Source organism: Fukomys damarensis, unplaced genomic scaffold (genome assembly GCF_012274545.1).
Source record: "Fukomys damarensis isolate Sample0158 unplaced genomic scaffold, DMR_v1.0_HiC HiC_scaffold_38, whole genome shotgun sequence".
Classification (NCBI taxonomy): domain Eukaryota; kingdom Metazoa; phylum Chordata; class Mammalia; order Rodentia; family Bathyergidae; genus Fukomys; species Fukomys damarensis.
The window spans coordinates 16469907-16497248 of record NW_022900950.1 but is presented as its reverse complement, the minus strand read 5'-3'; the positions used below and the strand labels follow the sequence as shown (position 1 = coordinate 16497248).

Genomic DNA, 27342 nt, shown 5'->3' with positions numbered 1-27342 from the left:
TCATTCCTAGGGTTTGAGCTTTTTTTTTTTTTTTTTACACTTGATTTCTCAAAGTCTACACATGTATGAATTTCCCTTTTGAATTTTATTTACTATTGTGCAGTCAGCGCTCAGCTATTTTACTCCATGTTGACAAACTCTGTCCACCCTGCCTGCTGGTACTGAGGATGAACTGTCCAAAACACATGTCTACTTGCCAGCTGCTCTGGTCAGAGTCTTCCAGTCAGGGACAGAGAGGAGGGGACATTCACTCTTCAGGGCTTCATGTTTGATTCCTGCCCCCACTTTTGCTTCCTGTTCCTATCCACCTTTCTATAATTTCTTACTTTGTAGTAGCAGTGGGAGTTTGCCCTTTTCCCAAGCTTTAGATTCAGCCAAATCACAATCCCTGAGAGACATCAGCATCAACTTACCAGTGTCTTCTCCTCAGAGGTCAGAATCTCTTCCACAGCTCAGAGATAAGCAGCTATAACTTGATGCTTCAGCCTCAGAGAACAGTTTCAACTCCACAGAGCCCCTCCACACTTGTAACTCCAACTTCCAGGTTTTAGCAATTTCACATTTTCTTTCTTTTTTTGATACTGGTACGGAGATTGAACTTGGGTCCTTGTGCTTGCAAGGCAGGCCACCAAACCTCTGAGCTAAATCCCCGGCCTCACATTTTCCTTTGAGCTCTATCCCAGGGGTTGTGACTGCCTTCCCAGTTGCTACCAGTGTGGGTTCTAAGTGTTCTCTTTTTGGTTTTTATTTCTTTGAAACTGGTTATATTAAATATTCTCTGTTTAAAATAATAGCTATGGATTCTGTCCTGATGGATACATAACTATTTTTGTATGAAATAAATTCAAATTTTTAGGTTGCTTCCATTATTATGGAAGAAATTTTGTTAATAAAATGCGTAAAGAATTTACCAAGTAATTAAAGATTTAATGGTAAGCGTTCCCAACATCTTGCAGAAAACAAAAGAGGATGGAACGCTTTCGAATTCATTTTACCAGGCCAACATTCCCCCAGTACTCAAGCCCAACACTCCAAGAAAAGGTAAGTATAGGCAATAATCCTGATGAACATAGATGAAAAATTCTCAACAAAACACTAGCAAATTCAACAGCACCCTGAAAGGATCATACACCATGATTAAGAGGGATTTATCTCTGGAATGTATAAATAAGCAGATTAATAATCACATTAACAGAATGGGTTACAAAACACATGAGAGTTTTGATAGGTGCATTAAAAATTTTGATAAAATTCAATACCATTATAAAAAATGTCTCAGCAAGTTGGATATAGATATACTAAACATAGTTCAATATAAGGACCATCTGTGTCAAACCCACAGCTAACATTACATACAATGTTGAAAAGGTGGAAGCTTGTTTTCTATCAGGAATAAAACAAAGATGTTTATGCTCAATACTACTTATATTTAAGATTGTGCTGGAAGTCCTAGCCAGAGCAATTTGGAAGAAAAAATAAATCAATGGCATATAAATCCTAAAAGAAAATGTTTATTCTCTCTGAAGAAAGCTTGATTTTATACACAGAAAACTCCAAAAACTCCACTAAAAACTGTTAGAACTAATAAACAAATTCATTAGTTTCAAAATACAAAATCAGCAAAATCACTAGCATTTCTACACACTAACAGCAAACTATCCAAAAATAAAGAAAACAGTACCACTTATAATTGCTACAAAAATAAATACAAAAGCAAAATGAAAACACTCCCCCCACAAAAAATAACTAGAAATAAATTTAATCAGTAAGATGAAAAATCTATACACTGGAAACCATAATATATGAATTAGGCAAATAAAAAAGAAACTAATAAATGGAAAGATACCCTATAGTCATAGATTGGGAGAATTCATATTTTTAAGATACACATACTACCCAACGTGACTTTCAGATTTCATGTCAAAATTCCTATGACAAAAAAAAAGAAAGAAAAGAAAAGAAAAGAAAAAACTACCAGAAATAGAAAAAAGAAAAAAACTATCCTAACAGTCATATTACACCATAAAAACTCCTGAAAACCAAGAACAATGCTAGAAGTGTCATATTATCTGGTTTCAAAATATACTACAAGGCTGTCATAATCAAAACAACATGGTATGTTATAAAGATGCATGGATAATTATAACAATGGAAAGCCTAGAAATAAATTTATTCAATAAGTGAAATACATTGATCTTTGGCAAAAATGCCAACAATATGATGGCCTTTTCAATAAACAGTTGAAGGAACACTGGATATCCATACACTGAAGAATTAAATCAGACTCTTAACCATACCACATAAAAAGATAAACTCAAGGATGAAAAATTTGTGTGTGAGTTCTGAAGCCATAGATATACAAGAAAAACACACAGGGAAAAGATCCTTGACATAAGTCTGGGCAATTAATATTTTTGGATATGACCTGAAAAGTAGAGGCTAAAAAATATCAGAAAAATGCATCAAACTTAATGTTTTCTTCATAGCAATGGAAACAACGAATAAGTTGAAGAAGCAACCTATGGAAAGGGAGAAAATATTTCAAAACTATGTGTCTCACGAGTTAATCTTCAAAATATACAAAGAAGGGCTAGGGATTTAGCTCAGTGGTGCTGTCACCTGACTCACAAGCACAAGATCCTGAGTTTGATCCATGGTACCAATAAACAAACAAACAAACAAATAAATTAAATATATATGCAAAGAATGCAAATGTGCAATAGCAAGAAAATAACCTGTTTGAAAAGCCTAGAAAGGACTTGGAGACATTTCTCAAAGAAAGGCACTCAGATGGCCAATAAATGAAAAAAAATTAACATCATTAATTATCAAGGAAATGTAATCCACAATGAGATGTTACCTCAAACTAGTTCAAATGAGTATATTTAAAAAGACAAAAGCTAAGTTTTTGGCAAGAATATAGAGCAAATGAAACTCCTTTTCACTATTGAAGGAATATAAATGAGTGCAACCTTTATAGAAATATAGTATGAAAGTTCATAAAAAATTAAAAATAGAACTATAATATATTCATTGGGTGTGAATCCAAAGGAAATGAAGTCAATAGGTTGAAGAGAAAGAGCACTCCTGTGTGTTATTTAGTGTCATTCACAGTAGCCACAATATATAATCAAACTAGTGTCCATTGATGGATTAAAAAAATGTGACATGAACATAATGGAATACTATTCTGTCATTTACAACTATGATGGGCCTGTAGAACATTATGCTAATAACATTAGAGATAAGCCAAACACAGGAAGACAACATGGCATAATCTCATTTACATGTGGAATCTAAAAAGGTTGAATTTACAGGAAAAAAAGAATGCAAGGTGGGCACACATCTGTAATCCCAGCACTTGGCAGGCTTAAGCAGGGAGGTCACTGAGTTTCAAGCCAGCATGGGCTACATAGTGGAGTTTTCAACAAGCCTGGAATACATAGGGAGACCCTGTCTCAAAAAACCAATGTAAATCAAAAATTAAAAAAAAATATTTTAAAAAGAAAGAATGGGATGTTGGTTACCAGGAAGTGCAGGTATGGCGGTTGGGTGGGTTGAGATGTTGGTTAAAGGATACAAAGTTCCAATTAAATGGGATGAATAAGTTCTGTAGATCTGCTGTTTAGAATGGCGACGACAGTAAATAATGATGCATTTTATACTTGAATATTGCTAAGAGATTTGGTCTTAAATGTTCACACCAAAGAAAGTATAAGAGATGATGGGTATGTTATTTAGCTTCATTTAATGATTTTAAAATGTGTTTACATATATCAAAACATTTTTTATATACTGTAAATATATACATTTTTATTTATTAATTATACCTTAATAAAGCTGTGGGGAAATCTGACTAAAAAGTAACAAAACTGATAAAATAGTAACATAAAGTTAATCTTTCTTAATTTCAGTGAAGTTTTACATGTTTAGGTTGTATCTACCTGAAGGTTGATCTTTTTGTGTTTATAATACTTCTTTGAAACACTTTATGACTCGCTCATATTAAAATCACATATTAAACATTAAAGTAGACTTCACCATGAGATTTGGAAGAGCTTTGTAATATTGCTACTTTTAGTTAACTGCTTGATATTCTCATTAATATGATGGGAAGTAAATATCACACATATTAACCAGTCAAAGATTAAAATGATTTCAAGATATTTCTTTCAAGCAAAGAAAGCTAAAAATCCAGATATATCATTTAAGGTAAGTTAAGTATAGGCATGTGGAAGAGAAATATTTACTTTTGGTGACTGCAGCTTCATTTGGAATGTGTGAGAAGAGGGACCATTTAGTTATTAAAGTTCTGAGTAGAAAATGCAGCATCACTGGACCTCCTGGGGCCCTGAGTTCCCTGAGGGAGATTATGGCTGAGAATGATGGCTTTTTCAGACTTGGGACAGAGTCTTTCTCCATTTGAGTAACTCTTAATAGTAAACACAGTGAACAGTGCAAGTAGGCCAACCATAGGTGTCAACCGTGGGTGTTGCTGACTAAAAGGTGTGAAGTAGAGCCTTAGGCTGGAGGAAGGTGTGGAGGGGGCAATTGGAAAGTTTTTAAAAACGTTACATAACAGCTTACATATACACAGAAAATCTGCAAAGGACAAACAACAAAGGTTTACATCTGTTGCCCTAGGGAGGGCACCCAAGGGGCTGGGGCACAGGCATGGGACAGAGTCGCCTTTGCCTATCTACTTCTTTTTGAATTCTACACAATCAACTAAAGTTTAGGTTAATAACAAGATCTCCTGCCTTCAATCTCAGTGTTCTTTCCATCATATTTTGTTTCTTTGGGTGTGATGAGGACCACCAAACAGATTTAGTGGAAAGAAAAACCTGCCTATTCAAGACATGCCATACTCTCTACTACAGCTTTATAAATCTGACAGAAAGATAGAAGTTGTCACCACAGAAATGTCCAGATCAAAATATAAACCCAAGGGTCCAGGGCTTTGGTGCAGTGGTTCTGCCACCTGCCTCACAAGAGCAAGGGCCTGAGTTTGATCCCCAGCACCCAACCAAATAAACAAACAAAACCCAAAACTCCATGTTACATGAATTAAACAAATATATAATAAAAAGTGATAGTCCATTCTTCTTCTTCTTCTTCTTCTTCTTTTTTTTTTTTTTTTTTTTTTTTTTTTTTTAGTGTTTTGAGACAGGGTCTCACTGTGTAGTTGAGACTGACCTATAACTCACTATGTAGTCCAGGCTGGTTTCGAACTCACAGTGATCCTCCTGCCTCAGCCTCCCAAGTGCTGGGATTACAGGTGTGTGCCAGCACGCCCAGCTCCTAATCCTTTATATGCATTACTTGGTATCTTTACTAAGGATTACCTAGAATAGATAAGTTTTATGACAGTTTTGAAGATGGGAAACTTGAGGTTCATATAACCATATAACCAATAGATTAAGTTAAAAAACGGTAAGGCTGAGCTTGTTTTCCCCAATGCATATTGTTTTTAAAAGGCACCAGGCTGTTTGTTCAAGTGGTGGCATCTGTGACTAAGAGTGCATCAGCTTCCCCCAAAGCAGAGATGTGCATTAAGGGTTCCAAAGGAGCAAGGTAGTGGAGAGACAAAGCAAGTACTACAAAGATTCTATTTCTGATGAATATAAGCATTGTTAATGGTATTCGAGGAAACATCATAAAGGTTCAAAGGAGGAAGGAATTTTGGCCTCCTTTAGATGAGTTAGACTTGGCTTTATAAAAAAAGCAAAAACAAAAAACAAAACAAAACAAAAAAACTAGGATGCAAAACAGGCACTGAAGAATTACTAGGAACTCGAAGTGTAGACTAGATGTATGCAAATGTTTTCATGACTGTTCATTATCAGTAATACATTATATCTTAGAAAATACTTTTCTGTTGCCTTCTCTGATCAAATCTTTAAATCACAGGGTCATTGGGCACTGCCAAGATTCTGGTTTCTAAAGTCCCTGTGGGGGCAGTGCACAAAAAGGAAATGATCCCCATAACTTGCTGAAGGAATGAATGTGAGGAGACAGGAAGAAAAGAAAGAAAACACAAGAGGTCCACTCCTATTCCTCAACATTCTATCATTTTTGTCTTGACTGATCTCTGTCTTATTATACTAATCATTTAGCGCTTGATTGTGAGTAAAAAGCTCAACATGATTAAGTCACATAGGAATGCCAAAGTAACATTTCACTTTGCTGTACCAGCCAGCCTGAAGTTCAAGAGGAATATTAGGTCAGTTGAATGGCAGGATCCAGAACTCAAGCTAGCACAGTTCCCCTTTCCTCAGTCAGAAAGGTTTCCAAACTCTACTCCCTACGTATTTAGATCCTTAAAAATGCATTGAGGATTCTAAAAACAGCAAAGATTTAAATTACCTGAAAGATCCACTCATTGATTATATCTGTTTTAAACATTGAGATTTCAGATAAGGTTTCTTGAATATATTTTTTTCTATTTACAATATCAAGTTTAAAATGTACATTACTGAAATACATTCTTGTTTTTTCCAAGACTTGGAAATTCTGAGCATGTTTCATGAACACTACAAACATGCATAAGTGAGTCGGTCAGCACTGGCAAGATGGAAAGGAGAGGAGGACCAATGGTAATGGTTTCTGCAAAGGTCCTATTAACTAAATGGGAGCCTTGGCAGAGTATGCTTGGGTGGCTATGAAATAGGAGCCACTGAAGTACTTAGGACTCCTTTCTCCTCTCCTATAAGAAGAGGGAATTGGAGAGATAATGTTCATCCTCCAGGCTTGCTAGTTAGGCAATGAGCACTCTCTGATTAAGCCACACTGCTATTTATTTCTGTTATGTGGTTAACTATTTGGGGCAGTCAAAAAGGTCCTGTTTTATGTGAATCTGTAAACTGAACTGAAAAACTTCCTTCAATTTGTGAATGAGTAGAATTGTTCAGGACAAAGTGAACTGATTTCTCCAACATTTCAATATAATGTGTGATAAATAAGTTGTAAATATAAATGTTACAATGTGTAAATACGTAAGAGGCATGAATGTACATATTTTGATCTGACTAACATGTTTATTCTTACTTTTCAAAAGACTAGAAGATGACCTAAGTATTATGATATGGCAATTTGCATAGACTTGCCCATCTAGGTATATATGAAAATATAATTTAATAGAAGTGTTCTTTTGTTTTGTGATGTGACTTATATGCATGACCACGTTAAGTGCTTAGCTATTATTGTTATCTTAAAGGGACAGTGCAAAAAAATACCTATCTAAATACCATTGAAGGCCTTTTCTGTCTAATGTGGTAAGCTTGATTACATTTAAAAAGTTATCATATATATAATATACATTACTGAGCACCCACTTTTCAACAGTATCTGCTATGTACTACTAGACACTGTTAAAGCCTGTGATTATGGCCTTGTGTCTGATAGATACAGCCCCTGTATACTAATTAATGAACATACAGGTGCATAAAGAGGCAAAGTCAATTAAGTATGATTTATAAAGTATAGGATGCCATTGGAGATACATAAGACCAATACTGGACACAAGTGTGGTAAATTAGTGATATTCTGGAGGAAAACCTGTGTAGATAAGAAGGAGTTAGCCTTGTGTGGGATTTGAGAGGTGGAAATACAAGTGATTAAAACACAGGAAACAGCATGTGTCAAGACCCATGGGTGGAACAGTCCATGAGATATTTAGGAAACTCGAAGTTAAAAGAAGTAGAAGGTTGAGTTTGAAGAGGGTGTGACCATGTGAGACCAGAAGAGTGAGGAACATTCAGTTTATGTTCACTATTATAAAATGGATTTTATCCTTCAAGTTACTAGAGTGATTGAAGTGTTTAACCAGGGAATAATCTGATTTGCATTTGTCCAATATATATTACCTTCAGAGTGGAAGATGGATTACCAGAAAGCAAGGGCTGAAATTCAGGTAAAGAATTATAATTGTTGATTGAAGGTAGGGCAGAGGAATGGTGAAAAAAATAAGAACCAAGATAGATTATGTAAAGGTGCAAATTTCCAATGATGAATGTCATTACACTGTATACCTTAAATGTACCAATTAAATAAAAAAGAATTATGATTGTCTTAACCAGAGTAATAGAAAGAGGTTGGCCAGAAGGGAGCACATTCAAAAGCTTTGCAGATATTGATGTTTGCTTAAAATATGTAGATGAGGGAAAGGGACAATTAATGGCAGATACTCTGGTTTCTTATTTGGGAAACATGATTTCACTGCAATAAAGAGCAAAATAGTAGCACCGGATTTGGACAGAGGGGAGGAATATGACAAAATGGTCTGGTTTAAGACACATTGTACTTTGGATGCACATGGACAATCCAAAACCAAATTACTAGTTGGCTGTATTATGTAGGTATAAAGCTCAGGAGAGAAATCTAGGGTGAAGATAAAACAGGGGTACAAATATCACCAGCCTAATGTTTTCTGAAGCCATGGATTGTGAAAAAATGTGTGAAGATGCCCAAAGACAGAACACTAATCAAGCCCACATTTTAAGACATGATTTTGGACACAAGAAGATATCCAGGAAGAGTCACAGAAGCTGAGGGGAGAGGATAATTTAAAGAGGAAAAAATGATATTCAGTGATACAGAGAAGTCAGTTAAAGAGAGATCTGAGAAACATCCATCGGGTGTAGCAAGCAAGTCGTTGGTGGCCCTTGTGGAAAGAGTTTCACTTGAGTGCTGGGGATGGAAGCCAGATTACATGAGTTGAAGACTGAGTGCAAACTGTGACTGTGGTGACAGCTGTGTAGAAAACCATTTCAAGAAGTTTTGCTGTTAAGAGGATCAAAGAGACAGGGTGAGAGTTGAAAAAGTATATCAGGTCAAAAATTTATTAGGAGACATTTGAACATGTTTATATGTGAATGGGAAAAGCCAATAAAGATAAGAGAACAGTGGGAGGAGGTCCCTAAGGGGAGAGGAAGGGGGATAAATGATCCGATGCCCTGGTGAGCCTCAGCCTTTCCCAGGAAGAGGCACTGATCATGGTCCAGGCAGACACAGGTTGGGTAACTGAGGTGGAATGATAGGATCCCAGCCCCCTTTCAGTCTGGAGGAGAAAGAGCAAACATATGCATAGAATTCTATTACTCAGCAGAAACTGATAAATGATATGTGAGATATATAAGTCAAAGGCACTGAATGGTAGATAAAAGATTAGAAATGCTTCTGTTTGGTGATGGAGTAGAATCTGATCAAAGTGAGATCTGAGATTTGTCTTGAAGTAAGTGGGGAACTTGGAGATACAGGACTTATAGTCTCTTATAGTAAGGCAATAGTTTCAGCAAAGGGAATGTATCAGTAAAGTGAAGGTGGTAATTAGAGAATGGCGAATAAGATTTGAATGAAATGTGATATGTGGAATCATAGGTAGTGCATCTCAAAATGTAAGTTAGAGCTGTTATTGAGAAAAGCTATGCATGTCAGACCAAGGAGTTTGGATTTGTTTTCAGCAGAGAGTATGAACTTAACAAAAGTTTTTTAAAAAATATTTAAAAAGTGAAACAGAAAGACATGACAATATCCAAAAATAAAGGCACAGAAAATGTAAGCATTTGTTAGTTGTTGACTAATCAAGGAAAGGGTAATTGAATGGAAGAACAAAATCAGAGCAGAGACTGCCCTTCTTACCCTGGAATGAAGGGCTTAGATCGTTTGGTCTTCACTATCTAAGGGATGCGAGCAGCCCACATCATGTGGAAGTACGTCTTCTGTTTAGGCCACACATCCACACTGCGTTCTCATTTCTGTAACAAACTGGCCAATGATCCTCTAGTAGATTTATATAGTTGTCTAGCTTTAAGACTGGGAAACACATTTCTAGACTTTTCAAAGTACAAAGATTTTAAAGTAAAATTTGCAGAGTGTGAATGACTTTCATATGTGATATTAAATCAAAACCCACTGTTTGAAATTTCATTTTTACAAGTGGCCTGAAAGAAAATGTTATATTTCTATGTGAACCTTAGTTTGTTTGCGAAACTGTGCAAATTAAACAGTGAAGACTATTTACTGTCAAAGCTTCACAAAATCTTTGTTCATTTGTGAGGACTCTGTCAAAGACCTCCAAGGAAATATGTCACCCATTCCACTTTAATTTTAAAGTTTTCCCTCATAAGCTTTCACGGAGCAACAACAACGAAAACAAAGAGCCATAGTATCCTTGCACTTGTGAGGCAGGCAGCAGAACCACTGAGCCAAATCCCCGGCCCATCCATAGTATTTTTAATGACATCACGGTGAACCATACTTGCTTTCTCAAATGTATACTATTTGGCTTTCCAGTTATTACCTCAAAGAATGTGCTGAGCGGCTGACGGACTCCTCTTTATCAGGTGTTGAAAGTGTTCACGTGGGGAGCAATACGTGTGGGAAGTACATCACGAAGTCAAAGGTCTGAAGCCTCCAAGTAAAATATTTTCATATTGCATCCTAAATTTGCTTCGTCGGTATTATTTTTCCCAAAATATAATGTTCATATTTAATTCTAAAATCATATTTAAGTATAAAATAAAAAACGCCACGAGTTATGTAAATACGTATGCATATATTAGTCATAAACATTATAATAAGAAAATTTAAAAGTAAACAAGAATTTGTGTTAAGTATACTCAACATGGCAAATTTTAAAATTTTTCAGATAATGAAATCTGTACAGTCGTGGCAGCGATTACAAATAAGAATGGAATGCGGTTTGCAACTTTCTTATGCCATGTGCATTAGGTAATAGTAGAATATGCACTTTAAATACAGTGGTGTGTACTGAGGAAGAATGTGTGAAAACACAATGATACTGTTTCTTTGAGAACTTGACAAAAATGTGGAAAGACACTCATATTTAGGTGTATCTTTTTTCACAAGTGAGGGCTTTTTAAAATCTTTTTTGTCAGATATTTTATGTATAGAGTTTTATTTAAACTTCTGTGAATTATCATTTCTGGTTCATTAAGTAAAGGCTTCTTATTTAAAAACATTTTTTAAAGTAAAGTGTTTTCATTAAAACTATGAAACATACAAAAACAAGGTTTAGAAGATTGCAACTGAAATAGCTTAACAAAGTCTTAAAAGTGATGCAAAGACTTTCAGAATATAAATAGTCAAATGACATGCACTTCAAATGTTGATGTCATTTATATAGAATGAAAATATTAGGAAAGAAAAGGAGAATTATTTATTCTTTTATGATGTAACTTTCAAGGGGAAGATATTTGTAATAGGGCAAGTCATCCTCTTGTTCTTCTGAAACAATAGTTCCATCTAGTGGACATTTTATTTAGAACAAACCTTTCATGAAATATTAAAGTTTTTTTCTTTTACCAACATTTGCATTAAAGGAAAAGAAAACAAATAGCAGAGATAATTAATTTGAAATATGAAATTTATAATAAAGAAGACAGAAATCAAATGAATAAGCTGAAAAAACAAAGAAAAGTATTTGCCTGGAAAATTAAACACTTTCATACATTTAGGAATGGACTAGAAATTATTTGGTAAAAATTTGGCTTAAAAAATGTGTAAAAACATTGGTGAAAACTTATTACAAAAAGAGACAAGGTAGATAGTTCAGGCCCTGGAGTGATTGTCATCAGAAGCAAAATACAGCTTGTTTTAAAAGTATAGTTGGTACAAAAACTTTCAAAAAACTGACTAACAGAGATTATGCATTAATATATTTATTTTAGCACTAGCATTTACTGGGTTCAATCAGGCCCCAGTTTCTTTCTAACACCTGGTGATACTAACAACTGCTTTTGTTGTGCACTTCAAAAGGGTTCACCTATAGAAGTAGTAGTCTAAAATGAGCCACAATGGAGATCAAGAAAAACCTGGCTATTGATAATGGCTCTAATTTGCAACACAATAGGAAAATAGCCAATCAATTCAGATGTTTAATTCAGGTGTTAGGCGTCATGATGGTTCTAAAATATTAATCTTGTTAGATTTTTAAATTGATTTTGTTGAGTGCTGATCCTATCTACATTATCTGTAAAAGCAGACTGAAGGCCCATAGTGTAAGTTGCTGAACACTAAAGTAAGCCTGAACAAACCTGATTATCATGAATTTAAAAACTAAAACTTCTGTGAAATAGATCTAGAATTAATTTCATTTCAGAAGACCAAATGGTTGATTGAAACATGACTGACTTCTATTTTGATTAAAAATCAAAATGGTGAAGCTCTTAGCAAATGTTTGAAGATGTATAGGTTAGGTTTGCAAATGCAAGAGTGTTTGGATTGCAGCAAGATGTTTCTGGATCTCTTTCCTATTCTGCGGCTGAGTGGTGACTAGCTCAGCTGGGAGTATACAAACCAAACCCCAGGCTAATCCCAGTTTACATCTGTTCCCTGGAATATCTGTACCTCTTTTGCACAATTTGAGGTCAATTCCAGAGCTCCCCAGTGATGTTTCTGGGTTTAGGCTCATGAGTTAGAATCTCTCCAAGGAGTACCATATACCTTTGGGGTAACAAAACACCACTTTGCAATTATAAAACTATAGTTGGTTCATATGGTTCTTGGATATCTTCTATACAAGCTTCAAAAGTTAAGAATTTTTGTCCTCTCACTGGGTGGACATACCATTTAAGTTCTTTTAAGCATATGAGTCACAAAGTAATTTAGACACCAAGGATCTTAAATTCAGAAAACACTTGACCCAGTGACTTTTCACCATTGTAGAATGTACAACGTAGAACTGAAGGTAAATCTGATAGACTAGACCTTTGGAGAGTAAAATGTCAGAGAGGTAATAAATTGAGGGGTGCTGTTTTGATCAATGTAAGCCATTGGAATAAAACATCTAAGAGATGTTTGGGGAAAAAAATAAACCCAAACATGGATGACAATGGGATGGTGAAAGAAGCTTGATTATATTAAAAAAAAAAATCTACTGGCTGAAATGTGTGGCACTTTGGAATGATAGAAATGACTGGCGATGATTATTCTCCTGCTGTCAGACACGGCACCAGCCTTCCACAGCTCTCTCAGCCATGTCCACAACATCAGTGTCACAGGAGTTATTCCTGAACCATTTAATGGATGGGGAGGCTGAAGAGCACAAGAGTTAAGTTGATTGCTCAAGTTTACACAGAACACAGGAGGTGGAAATGGCTCTGGCTGCTCACTTCAAACATGAGGATGTTCTACTTTACCCACAAAACTGTTTTTTTTAAAACTTTAGAAAAAATGCTCATATTTAAAGCACATGAAAAAATGCTCTATGGAAAGTAGCTCAAAACCATTGAACTATTCTGTACAGAAGAGCTTCTTCACTGTTCATTGCAGTTTATTCATTCTAGCTACAAGGTAGAAAAAACCCAAGAGTGTAGCCTTGAATGGTCAAATAAAATGAAGTACATACGTGAGGTAGAATATTATTCAGTCTTCAAAAGGACTGATCTTTTTTAAAATTTTTACTTCATTTGCTAGGTTATTTATTATCTGCCTCCCTCACAAGACTGTAAAGTTCATAAGGACTTACTCATTATTGTACACAAGAATGCAATAAAAAGTATCTTGAATAAATAAAAAGTTTGTGAGCAACACATAATCATTTTCTAATTCTAGTATGAAAATAATATGTAACCTACAGACAGTGAGACAAGCCATTTTACTGCATTTTCCAGTAGCATTACAAACTGTAACCTGTTATCATTAAACTTGGGAAAGGGCTTCTCAAGTCCCTTCAGACAAAAATTACAAAGATATTCTAAGTGGAATGATAGGAAAACTTCATTTATTTGCAAAAATAACATTATTTTATTAAGTTTGACATACAGCCATGACAGTTAAAGTTTGGTGGTGACTCAGTGGTGACCAGGACTGCACCTACCCACCCCGGAATTCCTGGATGCACAGGGCTTGCTCCACATTGGTGGAATTGGGTGGGGCTTGGCCATTGGATTGTTTCAGAGCTGTACTTAGGTGTGAGGTTAGTGGTCCTGTTACAGAAGGCAGGACAGGGATGGATGTGTCCTCTGCTGTTCTACCTCTGCTAGGCAGGACTTAACTTCAGATTGTGACAGACAAAAGTTAGAGTCAGACCATAGCACTGCTCCAGGGTCCAGTCAGGTCTGTGGTTAGTGATCCTGTTAGTATGGGTGAAGATAGGTGTAGTTCATCCTGGGTCCTTTGGCAGATGGGAATGACTACAGGAACAGAGCTCAGCGGAGCTAGAAACAACCCATAAGAGCTGGGACTGTGTTTCACCTTCAGCAAGGCCCATGCTCAATGAGCCTGTACCTTGAGTATAGGTCGCATCTCTCCTTGGGTTTAAGCTTCTCTGGGATTTCATAGCCTCCTACATGGATTCCAGAGCTCCCTCAAAGACACTTCTACCAGTGAATGGCTTCCAGATCACTGATTGTAAGAGGAGACATTAGCTGAAGCCCTCCTATTCTACCACCTTGCTGATGAAGAGTGAAGTATTGACATATGGTATAGCAGGGATGAAGTTTGAAAATGTTAATCTAAGTGAATAAGCCAGAAACAAAAGAACAATACCGTACAATTCTACTTATCTGAGCTGTCTAGAATAGGCAAATTCAAGGATAGTGAAAGTAGAATAGAGGGATAGAGGTTTGGGGGAAGTGGGCAGCTATTGTTTAATAAGTGCAGATTCTGTCTGACATGTTGAAAACTTCTGGAAATAATGAATATGTTTAAGCAATATTGTAAATGTCATTAATGACACTTAATTATACAATTAACCACTTCCAAATGGTTAAAATGATAGGTTTTTTATGTTATATGTTCCTTATCACAATAAAAAACTGAAACAGATTTTTGAGAAATCTCTATACTGATTTCTTAGAGGTTTACCAGTTTACAGTCCCACTAGCAATGAAGATGGGTATAACTACTATGGAAATCAGTATGGCAATTCTTCCAAAAAACTAAAACTAGAAAGTCCACCAACCCAACCATTCTCCTTCTAGATGTTTTCTGGAAAGAGTTAAAGGCATCATAATGTTACAGTGATACATACCCATGTTTATAGCAGCACAATTCATAATGGCCAAATCTTGGAAACAGCCATGTCCATTAACAGAAGAATGATAAAGAAAGTGTATTTATATACAATGAAGTATTATTGTGCTGTAAAGGATAAAATTGAATCATTTGTAGGAAAACGGGTGCACCTTGAGACCTTAATTTTTAGTGAAGCAAATCAGAGCTAAAAGCTTATATACTGAATGATTTCTTTTATACAAGAAACTAAATATGTAAAGTGAAGAACAAAAGACAATAGGCCAGAAGAGAGAGAAAAGGTTATTGAAATCAAGCATGTCCAATATACCTAAAAGTGTACTTTGATTTAGTATAACTGTTCTATGTGTTTCATATGCTTTTTGGCCATTAGTCTGGCTGTTCATCTGTGTTTATGATAATTAACCTGAGAAAGACTTATTAAATAAATAAATAAATAAACAAGCCTGATGCTGGCAAAAAGAGAAAAAAGTTTTTTAAAAAGTAGGGGTAAAGGGGAAAGGGAATAAAAAGAATCTAGAAGTGTTATGTACATGTACTGTGCCATGTACATGTACATGAATTGAGATATAGTATATGTATAAGTACCAAATCCTGACAATGAATGTAGTCATTTACTGCAAACATGTACAGCTAAAAAGAAAAAGAAAATAGCTTTATTGAAAGTGAGATATTTGAGAAATGGTCCAAGATACTGGGTAAAATCAGAAGCACTGTACCATGGGATCTTACATCCAATTAGCAGGACAGATCCTGGGTATAAATATGACTGGATTGGAATCCAAGGATTCAGCCAAATTTAGAGGTAGAGAATCAAGGAAGGGCACATAGACGAAGTGTGGATCAGCCTATCTGGGAAAGAGTACTTGAGTGTTAAAATATTAATAACGACTGAACCTGTTGCCAATTTGCCTCAGAAACCACAGATTTGTTCTTTTGCTTTTTGACATTCTAGGGCTTAAACAGTGCCCCTACTCCACCCCCAAATCATATGCCAAAGCCCTAACCCCTAGTACCTCAGAATGGGACTATATTTGAGATAAGGGGTTTGAAGAAATCATTCAGGTCACTGAGGCATTAGAGTGAGCTCTATTCTAACAGGATTAGAAGAAACTTGAAGAGGAAGCTTCCACAAAACACGAGGGATGTGTTCACACAGAAGGGGCCGCTGAGGACACAGTGAGAACTCACATCGAGGAGGGTATCCTTGAAAGGATCAAATGTTGTCATCCCCTTGGCCCCAGACTTCTAGTCTGTGAGAAAATTAATTTCTGTGGTTATACCTCCCAGCCTGTGGTAATTTTAAAATACACCCTAGAAAATCGAAGCACCATGTGAAACTTGTTTCCTTATTTGATGGTAGAATAGTTTCATAGATTTAAGAGCTCATCCTTTAGCTGCTGTGTTGAAGAACACAAAACAGGAAATGAAGGCCTATAACTACGATAAATATGTTCTTTGGGGTGAGTTGAGTAGCAGTTGCCTAGAGATGAAGGTGCCTGGACTATTTTGCATCGCCATCTTAGCCATCTTGGAGCTTCATTCACATAAAGCCAAATTTCTAGCATCTTTAGGATCTGGATGGGTTTAATCTCTGATCTTGTTTATATGTAGACCTAGAAACAAACACAAACACAGCCCTTGAAAAATCACAAGTGGTTGAAATATTTTAATAAATTTTTAAATTAAACCATGAGAATGCAAAACATCCAAAGAAAAAGAAAGAGCACATTACTTAAAATAAATAATAAGCTGTCTTTTCTGAGCATGGGCATTTGAAGTAATTTGAATTTTGTACAAAGGAAAGTAGTCCACAGTCCTTTAGGCAGCTGCCAAGGCCAGGCAGTGACTTCCCTCTTCTTTTCCTCCTTGCTTGCTTGCCTGTATTCCTTCTTTACTTCCTTCCATGTGAATTGAAGTTCTATTGCTAAGCATTGTGCTGGGAACTAAAAGTCTGAAGGCCATGCTAAAGAGGTATAGTATAAGTCATGGAGAGAAATGGGAAACTTAATGATTTCATGCCATATATTAATCTCACTGCACAGTAACATGGAATCCTGTCAGGACACCGAGGGGCCACAGCCCACAAAGAAGGAGGCTGGGAAAAAGCTGTTTGCAAGGAGAGGATGTTTGAGGTATGTAAAGAAATTTATTTAGCCAGGAGTGGTGGAACATGCCTGAAATCCCAGCACACGCAAGGCTGAGGCAGAAGGATTGCCATGAGTTTGAGACCAGCCTGGGCTACAAAGTGAGTTCCAGGTCAGTCTCAACTACATAGTAAGACCCTGTTTCAAAAAACAAAACAAGGGCCAAGGATTTGGCTCAGTGGTGCTGCCGCCTGCCCAGCAATCAGCAAACATTTACTGAGGACCTATTATTATGTACCAGATGGTCTTCTAGAAGGTACCAGAATCATCAGGAGGATTTGATTAAACAGACTACTGCTTGCTGTCCACTTCTTTAGACAGATCAGCAAATAATTAGGGGTGGAATCCAGCACCCCCATGGATCAAGTTATGCAGCTTTGGCATGAGACAGTAGCATCAGGCCCGGTTGTGGTGTGCAAATGGGGCTTGAAATTCAGCCCAGACTGCCCCTGTCAAACATTGAGGGATACATCTGTTTAAGGAAGGGCCACCTACTTATATGGTCTACCCAGAGGGCATATTTTGTGAAATTGCTCTACTGCTGTGTCTTTCTATCCCTGGTCTGTCAAGAGGGACCTTGTTACTTGCACAAAGTCTCCAAGTATAGCGAAGATTAGAAGACACATACAAGGGGGATCGGTGAACAACTGGAGATGGTTCAATATGTTCATGATAGACAAGTGATGGTAGGGGTGTGGCTCTGCACCAGCCAGCTTCTTCAACACAGCGACTTTGATAGTTTTCTACAGATAGAGTTAACTTTTCCATTTACAATGGAGGGGATGGTCCTTAGCTCATCCTGGCACAGTGAAGAGCTCCTCGGCTTGCTTATTTATAAACCCTCTGATGCTAACAGGTATTAAATAGATGCCAGAAAGAGCAAAAGTAAGGGACTCAAAATATGGGATGCAAACACTAATAAAATAATGGCTTGGGTAGAAGATAGGGAATGAAGGAAAAGACCACATGGGTCCAGAGGCCTCATAAAGATGACTGAAGGTGATGAGTGCTCCAGAAAAGTACTTGGGGATTAATGTGAAAGATGAAAAGAAACTGCCATCATGTTGAGTCAGTAGATAGTAGCAGAAAATATTATTTGAGTGTCTATATTTAGAGTCTATCTAAGAGGATTAAAAAAATGTATGCTTGAGAAGAAAGCTGATTAAGGAAGGCTGCAGTGTCCTAGGACAGAATAACATTCTGAACAAGAGCTTTAGCTTTGGTAATGAAGAAAAAGAAACACTTTGACTAAGAATGCAGCTCAATGGTAGAGCTCTTGCCCAGTGTGGGTAAGGTATTGGGTTTGATTCCCAGACAGACAGACAGACAGACAGACAGACACACACACACACACACACACACACGCCCATGTATACACAGAAAAATCTTATGGATTAAAATTCTTATTTTTAACATATTTAAAGCAAGCACAGCCTGTTGGTTATTTCATGGGAGCAATGCTTATTGTATTACATCTATGGTGTTTTCATTGATTTCTTGCTCTATAATCATTTACTCTCTTTAGCAGGGTTTCCTTTTAGAGAATCTGATTAAAATGTTAAAAGGAATTTAAATGTGAACAAGAAAATACTGACATTTCAGCCTTTCTGTAGTAAAGAGAAAAGATTTTAAAAAGAATAATTAATATATTTTACATTGATGATAGTATGTTTTGAACTGTGATTAAAACAATACAGAGATTATTTAGTGATCACTGTAGTGCTTTATTAAGATTTTGAGTAGTATAACAAAGTCTTGACCTCTGTTATCCAATTAAAGTGCAAGTCAAGTCTAGTCCTCTGCTAAATAACTTTCAGTGTGCCATACAGCCTTGGAGGCAATGCTAAACACAGTAAATCTCCTGCTTGAGTTTCTGATTCAAATTCTGGGGAAGTAGTCTGCATTTTAATTTCTAAGAAATTCCTATATGATGGCAATGCTGTGTCTTTTCTTACAATGAGGAAATCAGTTTTTAAATGGTAAATCAAGGTTTTGGACACACAAAACATAGTGGCACAGCCCCTGAGCTAATGTGTGCCCTTCCCTCCTGCTCAAAGATTGACAGTTTTGCTCAACAAAGATCTCATACACTAACTGGCAGGTGCAAAACAGCAGTGTTTCAGAAACTCCCCTCAATGGAAGAAGGTTGATCATGTCAGGCCAAGATGATTGGGTGAGGCCAAACAAATGGAAGATGTGAGAAACATAGACAAGTCTGAGTTTTCTGTTAAATCTTAACAAGATAAGCAGATTCCTTAGAGATAAATTTGAGGACACATACACACTCTAGTCATGAATCAGAGCAAAATCTGTGCTACTTATGTCTTTGAACATGCCACTCTGCATTTGAAGAACACTCTCAGTTGGAAATAGGGGCAAAAAAGAATAGAAAGAATAGAGGCCCTGGTGTTGTCCAGAAGCAGGTCTGGGAATCCACATGGACTTTTCTCAAGTCAAAAGAACAACCACTGAGATGCAGCAAGTTACCTCTCACCCATGCATTATTTAAACAATTATCTCAGCCCTTCTTGATTAAGTGTTTATCTGGTACCAAATAAATCTTTGACATAATTGGAAATGGAAATTGCTCATGTGCCCCTTTTCCCTTCTTTGACTTCTGAACATACATTTTCAGTAAATAGGTTTCACCCAATGATATGATAAATGATTCAGGACTTCAATGGAGTATACTCATATTAGTCAGGGGGTTTCCAGTATTATCTGTGAATGTCCAAGTTTTTTATTACTCTGTATTATTCATAGAGTGATATATTCACATGTAATCTTCAGTTTGCAAGCTAATTTGAGAAACCAGTAGATGATGGTGTCTTATTTTAAATGGGATAAATTTGGTAGAACACCGTTGGGTCTGAAAATAAAATCATGTGGACACTGAATAAGGGCCACAGGAAAACATTACAGTCTTATTAGGAATGCTGTTGGAAGTAGCTGTGGAGAGAGGGTGGAGCTTGGTTCCTTTAAGAGCAAGGTTGGGACTATTGAGTTAGCTCTCAGCTCCTCTCATTAAAAGAGACTTAAATGAAGACTCCTGACTGCGAAGGGAGGCCAGCCAGGCTGGGTGAAGGAGGAGGCTTCTGCTAACAAGCCTGGTATGGGGGCTTACACAGAAAACTAGCACAATCGACATCCTTTGTTGTTTCTACATGAACTGATGTATGGGGGAGAAGGCCCTGATGGGTTAGTTAGGGATATCCCTAGAAAAGGAGCCAGATGGCAAAATAAAGACTAGCTGAGATCAATATGGCATAGTCTCCATAACACTCTTTAGTATGGCTCTGTCTTACTGGGAGAAGAAAAATCTGCTTGTTCACCTTCCAGTTGCATGCTATGCTTGTGCCTTGTGAGTGTCTTGAATGTGCCCATATAAATGCAAAAGGCTAAGACCAATGTAGAGCATTATTTAATTGTACACACAAAGGGACCTCAATTAGCCCTCTTCCCATGATGTCAGTATTTTGATGGTGACATTCTGTACTCTGCATATGGGTTAGAAGTAACCACAAAACCCAGATGAACCGACCAGGAAAGATACTAGTCTCTTTAGTCAAGCAGATAGTGGTCTTTAAAGCACTTTTTGAGCTCAACAACTTATGTTCTCTGTACCTGAATATTGAGGGCTTTTCAAACATGGAGGATTGCCTGGTCCCTCAGCTTATTCCCTGCTACTTTACCTGCAGAGAGTGTGTTCATCAATGAGTCCAAGGAAAATATCATATTTAGTCTGGGTAGTCATTATTGCAGGATTATTCTCATGCATAAAGTTTGAGGAAATCATGCATAGATTTTACTTCTCCTTTTTAGATCAAGTATCTTAAGCTGCAGAACCAACAATATTAAATTTGGCAAAAAGCTGCAGGATAAAAGTTCTGTGGGGGACAGAAATGACACAAACAGTGGTAGAGATTGGCAGAGTCCATCCTTACTACCTCAGGATTTTTGTTGCTTTGAAGAGATATCTTAAAATTTTTGTTTAGTGCATCAAAGCAACACAGCTGACTTTTCAGAATATCTATTATCAACCTTAAGAATGTATTGACTCTTCAATTTTTTAAAATAAGAATTTCTGCATTATATTTGGCATTTATAAAGTAGCTTTTCTCTCTGTCAGTATCAGACATTTTGTGATCTGATGCAGATTCAGTTGTAAGGTCCCAGTGGTCTTGGTTTTGGTAGTATTGTGTCCAATCATCCAGGGCATTTCCTTTCTACTTCTATTTCAATGAGTTTATTTGAGAAACCTATTGTCAAGTTTGCTCATTTAAGTTGTTGAACAACCTTCAATATTTGTTTTGTTGGTCTTGGGAATTTTATTTTGCTAAAGATGCATACTGAGTCATAGCAGACATGACATCATTCATTGCCCAGGTAGAGTACATCTCAAGATGCAGGTATCACTACTAACCTGGCTCTAGTCAAATATAAGTGCCTACAGACCTGTAAAAGAATAACTTGCCATTGTCACTACGACCACTAGAACACTAGTTAAGAACGATAAGAAAGTTCAGAGCTTTTAGTTCAGAAGCAAGGTCTTTCAATAAGAAAATTCTGAAAAGAATAAAAACAACAAAAATCAATCTCTTTCTCTGTATTTGTCTCTCTCTGCATCTGTCTGTCTGTCTGTCTCTGAACTTATGATAGGTAAGTCCTGTATCACTGAGCTACATCCCCAGTCCCGAACCACACTCTTCTTAAACAAAACTTACTGCAACCGAAAGTTCTGTAGAAGCATACATACAGCTTTTTTTCATACTTCACACACAAAATCTCACGTTAAACACAGTAATCTTAATGATTCATTTTAAAAACATTGCTAAAGGCATCCAAAAAGACCTTCAAAGGAAATATTTAGAAACAGAAATGGTAAAATTCAGGATGTCAAGAGTACATCGTCTTGCCATGTGGTCTGTAATAGATTTTTTACAGCATGGTGAACTGTCTGTCATAGACTGGCCTAAAAAGACTGTGCCCAGCCTTAGGAGCACACTCTGCTCCATATGTCCTCTGCCACTCTGATTCACCTTCCTTCTCAGTAGGACTTCTGTTGGAAAGGACAGCAGTCCCAGTTGGGAAGCCTGCCATCAAAACGCTCCTCCCTTTAACATTCACCAGGGTACTTTTAAGACACAAAGGACTATTATGGATTGGCTTGTGTCTCCTCAAAATCAAAATTAAAGTCTTAACTCTCTATTAGGGTTTGGCTCAAGAATATCTCCTAAAACCCATATGCTAAAGGCTTGATCATGCACCTGTGGCATCACTGGGAGGAGGTGTAACTTTTTGGAGGTGAGGCCTCGTGGATGGAAGTGAGGTCACTGGAATGTGCCCTTGAAGAGGGACCTTGGCTTCTCCTTTTCTTTCCTGGCTATCACAAGGTGAGCAACTCTGCTGTTCTGTGTGCTTCCCACCATGATATTCTGTCTCACCTCAGGCCCATAGCTACGGGGCTAAGCAATCATGGACTGAACTTATGAGCCAAAATGAATCTTTCCTCGTGTTCGGCTACTCAGGTATTTCATCACAGTGACAGAAAGCTGACTAACAATCTCAGGATCTCATAGTGTAACCTTTGGATCCAGGGCCATTGCAGATGTCATTTGTTATATTAGAATAAAGTCATCCAGGAGATTGACAGATACCTTGAGCTAACATGACTGGAGTCCTTATGAAAGGAGAAATTCAGATATGTTGGAGATCAGAATGATGTTTCTCTAAGCCAAGGAATGTCAAAGATGACCAGCAAACCTCTAGAAGCTAGGAAAGATAGAACAGATTTCTGAAAGCCTTTAGCAAACTCCTAACTGGTAGATCTCTTGGACTTCCAATTTCCAGAACCATGAGCCAAGAAAGTAAGGATCTCAGCCCACGGTAACAGCAACACACCTATCTGTGCCCAGCAGGGCTTCACTGATGCTACATTTCAGTTTGCCAGCCTTTATTCAGGACTTGCTTTGCTGGTTGCAGTTGTGATTTGTGTCATATTTAGCATCTGGTCTAAACCTGCTAAGGAGTTTCTGAGGTAGCCTTAGGACAGGATATCACCTTTGCAGGTGATTTTGTTTCCTACTTTTTCCAAGTCTGTGAACAACTCTAGGCTGAAGCTGTCTGCCTTGGGGGTATCATTTTTAAAACTCCTTCTACTGTCTGACCTTTAATCCAAGTTAATGCAGAGGTGCTTAGATCAGGTGTCCTGGGAGCAGAAGCACAGGCACGGATCTGGGGAGGCCTGGTGCTTCAGTTCCATTTATTCAGGCATCTAAATAGTCATTGTATCCTCAAGTTCTGCAACCAAGTTACCTAATCTAAATATATTTAGTTTCTGAGTAGAGCATATACAAATAGAATTTTATTTGATATGGAAATCTCTTGACACTTTAAATGTTAGATTCAAAGTATATGAAACAAATTAACATTAAATCTACTATTGCTACTAATAACTATATAAAATACCACCATATTTATACTATGGTGGTAATGCCATTTCTGAGACTTTGCTGAAACATGACTACTGCTAATAACTGTTATATGTAAGTGCCTACTTTGTGTCAAGCAATTTCCATACATTCCTAATTTGTTCAAAAACTCTAGTATGAGGATTCTGAAACTTAAAAAAAAGTTTGAGTAAAATTTAGATTGTGCAGCTGGGGAGTGGTGGAGGTGAGATTCATGCAAAACTCTGTTTTCCACTGTAACTCTTTGCCTGTAGTACTTTCTTTCAGAAGGACAAAATTATTTTAATAAGTTGGGGAACAAGCATACTTTCTTCCTTAAAGTTTTTGCAAAGTAGAATAAGGTATAATCTATTACAAAAGGCAGTCTGGTGTTTCTAACTTGAGAAAAAATGATGGATGTCTTTCTGAAGAATGAATCCATTGTCCATTTTTATTTCACTGATTTTCATATAGCCTTTTTTACAGCATTTATCTACAGAATTTAACTTTTTCTAGATTCTTAATTAAAATCATCTCTATTTTAAACAAAATCACACTTATGGAACTGATTTTAAAATATTACTGAGTAGTTTACAGGGAACTAAACAATTTCCACATTCTGGTAAATGATATTAAGTGGTGACACCTACTGACCACGTGTGATATTGCAGTCTACCATTGTTCCACACAAATCCAAAGGCCGTTTGAAAATATTTTAATGAAGCAAACTTGGAAAAGTCTACAGTGGAATTAAGCACCAAAACTCATGTGTAATTTCCATATTTTTCTGATGTGTTTATTGACATATATTTTATAATTTATATTTTAATAGATTCTTAATAAATAAGCCATATGAAATGGAATTTGTGTAAGAACAGCACCAAATAAATTTTGATTTTACAATCAATGGATAGTGCTGTGCTTCTTTAGCAAAATTACTTTCTAGCATTATCAGCTTTCAGTTATTCTGAATCAGAATGTTAGTTTAAATATAGAATAGCTCCTCCATGATAGGCAAAATTCCTGATGTTTTCAAAATTTTCTGTAAATTAGTACACCTTTGGACAATTAGTCAATTTACATATATTCTAACTCTTACCTTGGTCAGTCATCAATTTTGGATATTACTGTTTGTTAATGTCAGGTGTTGGAAGTTTCCTTCATTTGCAGAAAATTGTACTGTGTACAGCAATGGCTGATGCAAGAGAAACACACACTTCCCACGTTTCCCATTGTCTGTAGAAATGATTAGCAGCTGGATTCAGAGGATTCACTGAGGCAGGGGAGACTGCAGCTTTTTAAATTCCCAATGCAGTCCTTGGTCTGCCTATGTCTCTGAAGTATCATCCTCCTTATGCAAAACACAGATCATCAGTCAAATTTGGCAAAATATGACAATGCCAAATGTCATACCGACATTTTATGTTACATTTTTTTCTAAAAGAACAACTAGACTTTGAAATATTTTCAAGTTATTCCTAGTTCTATAAGCCTCTAACCATATGACAGAAATTTGTCTTTCTCATGAAACATTAAATGAAAAATAATCAGGCAAAAGCAAGTTTTTGTTTTAATCAACAGAAGTTGTTAAGAGAGTTTAAAAAACTTTTATGTTTAATCCCACAAAACATCCACTTTAATCAAATAAAAATGGAATTAATGGGTCAGGGATTTAGCTCAGAGGTTCCACCATCTGCCTCATAAGTGTAAGGTCCCAAGTTCAATCCCTGGTACCAAAAAAAAAAAAAAAAAAAAAAAAGTAAAAAATGACTGAAACAAAATTATATAAAGAGTTACAGAATTTAGACTTCAGGGTTGATTATACTAACTATGAACATGAATAAGGAAGCATATTAGTGAACCCCAGTTTTTATAACTAAAAAATGACCACAAAAATTTGACATTAATGTCAAATATGCAGTATTCAGAGTTGGTTGACATTCAGTTCCTGTTTTTCTGCTATGGATAAAGAGATTTCTCTAAGGCATATTTTCTGAATGCTCTTGGTGGGAGATAAACATGAAATATTGGAGAAAATTTTTTTGTAAGAAATAATAATGTAAGAAATGTTTTTTTGTCATGTTCAGCTTTTACTATAGAACTTCTGATATCTTTTCACGTAAAGTGGCAAATTTGCAAGCTTTTCCCAATGTGGTAAGATTTTAAGTCACATTGACATAAAAGAACATAAGTAGGGTTAACACACACAAAAGAATCAGATATTATTCCAAATCCTCTGCAGGAGGGAATATAAAGAGTACTTTTTCATTAGTAAGTTTAGATACGATACACATGATAAAAGATAAGTCCAAGCACAGGAAAGCGTACAACATCACATATCCCCCAATGACACAGAAGGATTCATTCACTTCAAGAGGCTGTCACAGGCTAGAAGGTAATGGAAATTAAAAGGAACTAGAAAGGAACCACACGCATCAGGCAGGTGGTAGCACATGCTCTGACTGCACAGACAATGGTGAAGCCCAGCCCCGCGAATGGGTTGGATGCACCAAATGGACTCTGGCAGGAAACAAGGGCAGACTAATCTAGACAGAAGCCCTAGAAACATCCAACTAAAATAACAATAGTGCTAAAAACACTGGCAAAGGATAAAAGCACATAAATCAAAAGTGCACCCTGATCCAGAATTGAATTTATCCAGAATAAATTAAAACTAATTCCTCAAACACACTCATTTTAAAAATAAGATTTTAATGATAATAATCATAATATAAAAAACTTCTTGATCAAATCTCTAGGATAAAAAAAAGAATCACTTGATCCAGAGAGGAATAGATGAATAACAGCTAACCCTGGACAACTCCATACACAAGAAGATAGTGGAGCAGTACTTGTTAATTTTTTTTGACATTATCCTTTTATTTTTCATTTCATTTTATAGTTTGTCATTCTTTATGTATCAATGTGTGAATAATATATTAGGATTAAATTTTACATAAATTGGAAATTAATTTGAAAGGCAATTATGATGCCTTATTTCCTAGTAATGTATTTACATTTTTTTAAATACACTAAAGTGTTACCATATGTAGGATAAGTAAGAAAGCATCAATTGTATAATTCAAGTAGCCTGCTTTTCAGAGTTTATCCTGCTAATTTTTACTCCAAAGGCTTATTAGGCTCATAATATACAGACCGGAATTCAGAGCTGAGGACTTTTTGAGTCAGAAGTGGAAATCAATATGGAGATACCTCAAAGAACTAGGACTAGAGGCTCCATTTGACCCAGCTATCCCTCTACTGGGTATCTTTCCAAAAGAATTAAAAGAATCATACCACAGTGATATATGCTCACCCATGTTTATAGAGGCACAGTTAGTAAATGCTAAAACTTGGAAACAGCCCCTTTGCCCATCAATTGGAAACTGGATAAAGAAGATGTGGTTTTTCTATAAAATGGAATACTACTCAGCCATAAAGAATGAGAAAGTAGATTCATTTATAGGTAAATGGGTACATTTTGCGGATATACTCCTAAGTGAAATAAATAAGTCACACATATGCAAATACCGAATAGTATCTCTGGTGTGAAAAACTAAAATAGAACTCAAGATCCTAATGGGACAACTAGCAAATAGGAAGAAAAGGACCAAAGGTGTAGGGACAGTGAGAAGGATAAGGAATGGGGAATAAAGGAAAAGGAAAAAAAATGAGAAACTGTAAAAATAGAATTGAAGTGTTTGAAGGAGGGGAGGGGAGGAGGGGGTGAAGGGAGGGTGGGGACAAGG

At 36.4% G+C, this 27342-nt stretch overlaps 1 protein-coding gene across 1 annotated transcript in view; it reads right to left on the bottom strand.

Moving 5' to 3' along the window:
- Positions 1–15839: 15839 nt before the first annotated feature.
- The window catches only part of Tnip3 (TNFAIP3 interacting protein 3), a 112435-nt gene continuing 100932 nt past the window's right edge, over positions 15840–27342 (bottom strand). Inside the window, exon 14 of the mRNA XM_010610982.2 lies at positions 15840–16613. Coding sequence (XP_010609284.2) covers positions 16585–16613 — 29 coding nt within the window. The 3' untranslated portion in view covers positions 15840–16584. The remainder of the gene's footprint in view (positions 16614–27342) is intronic.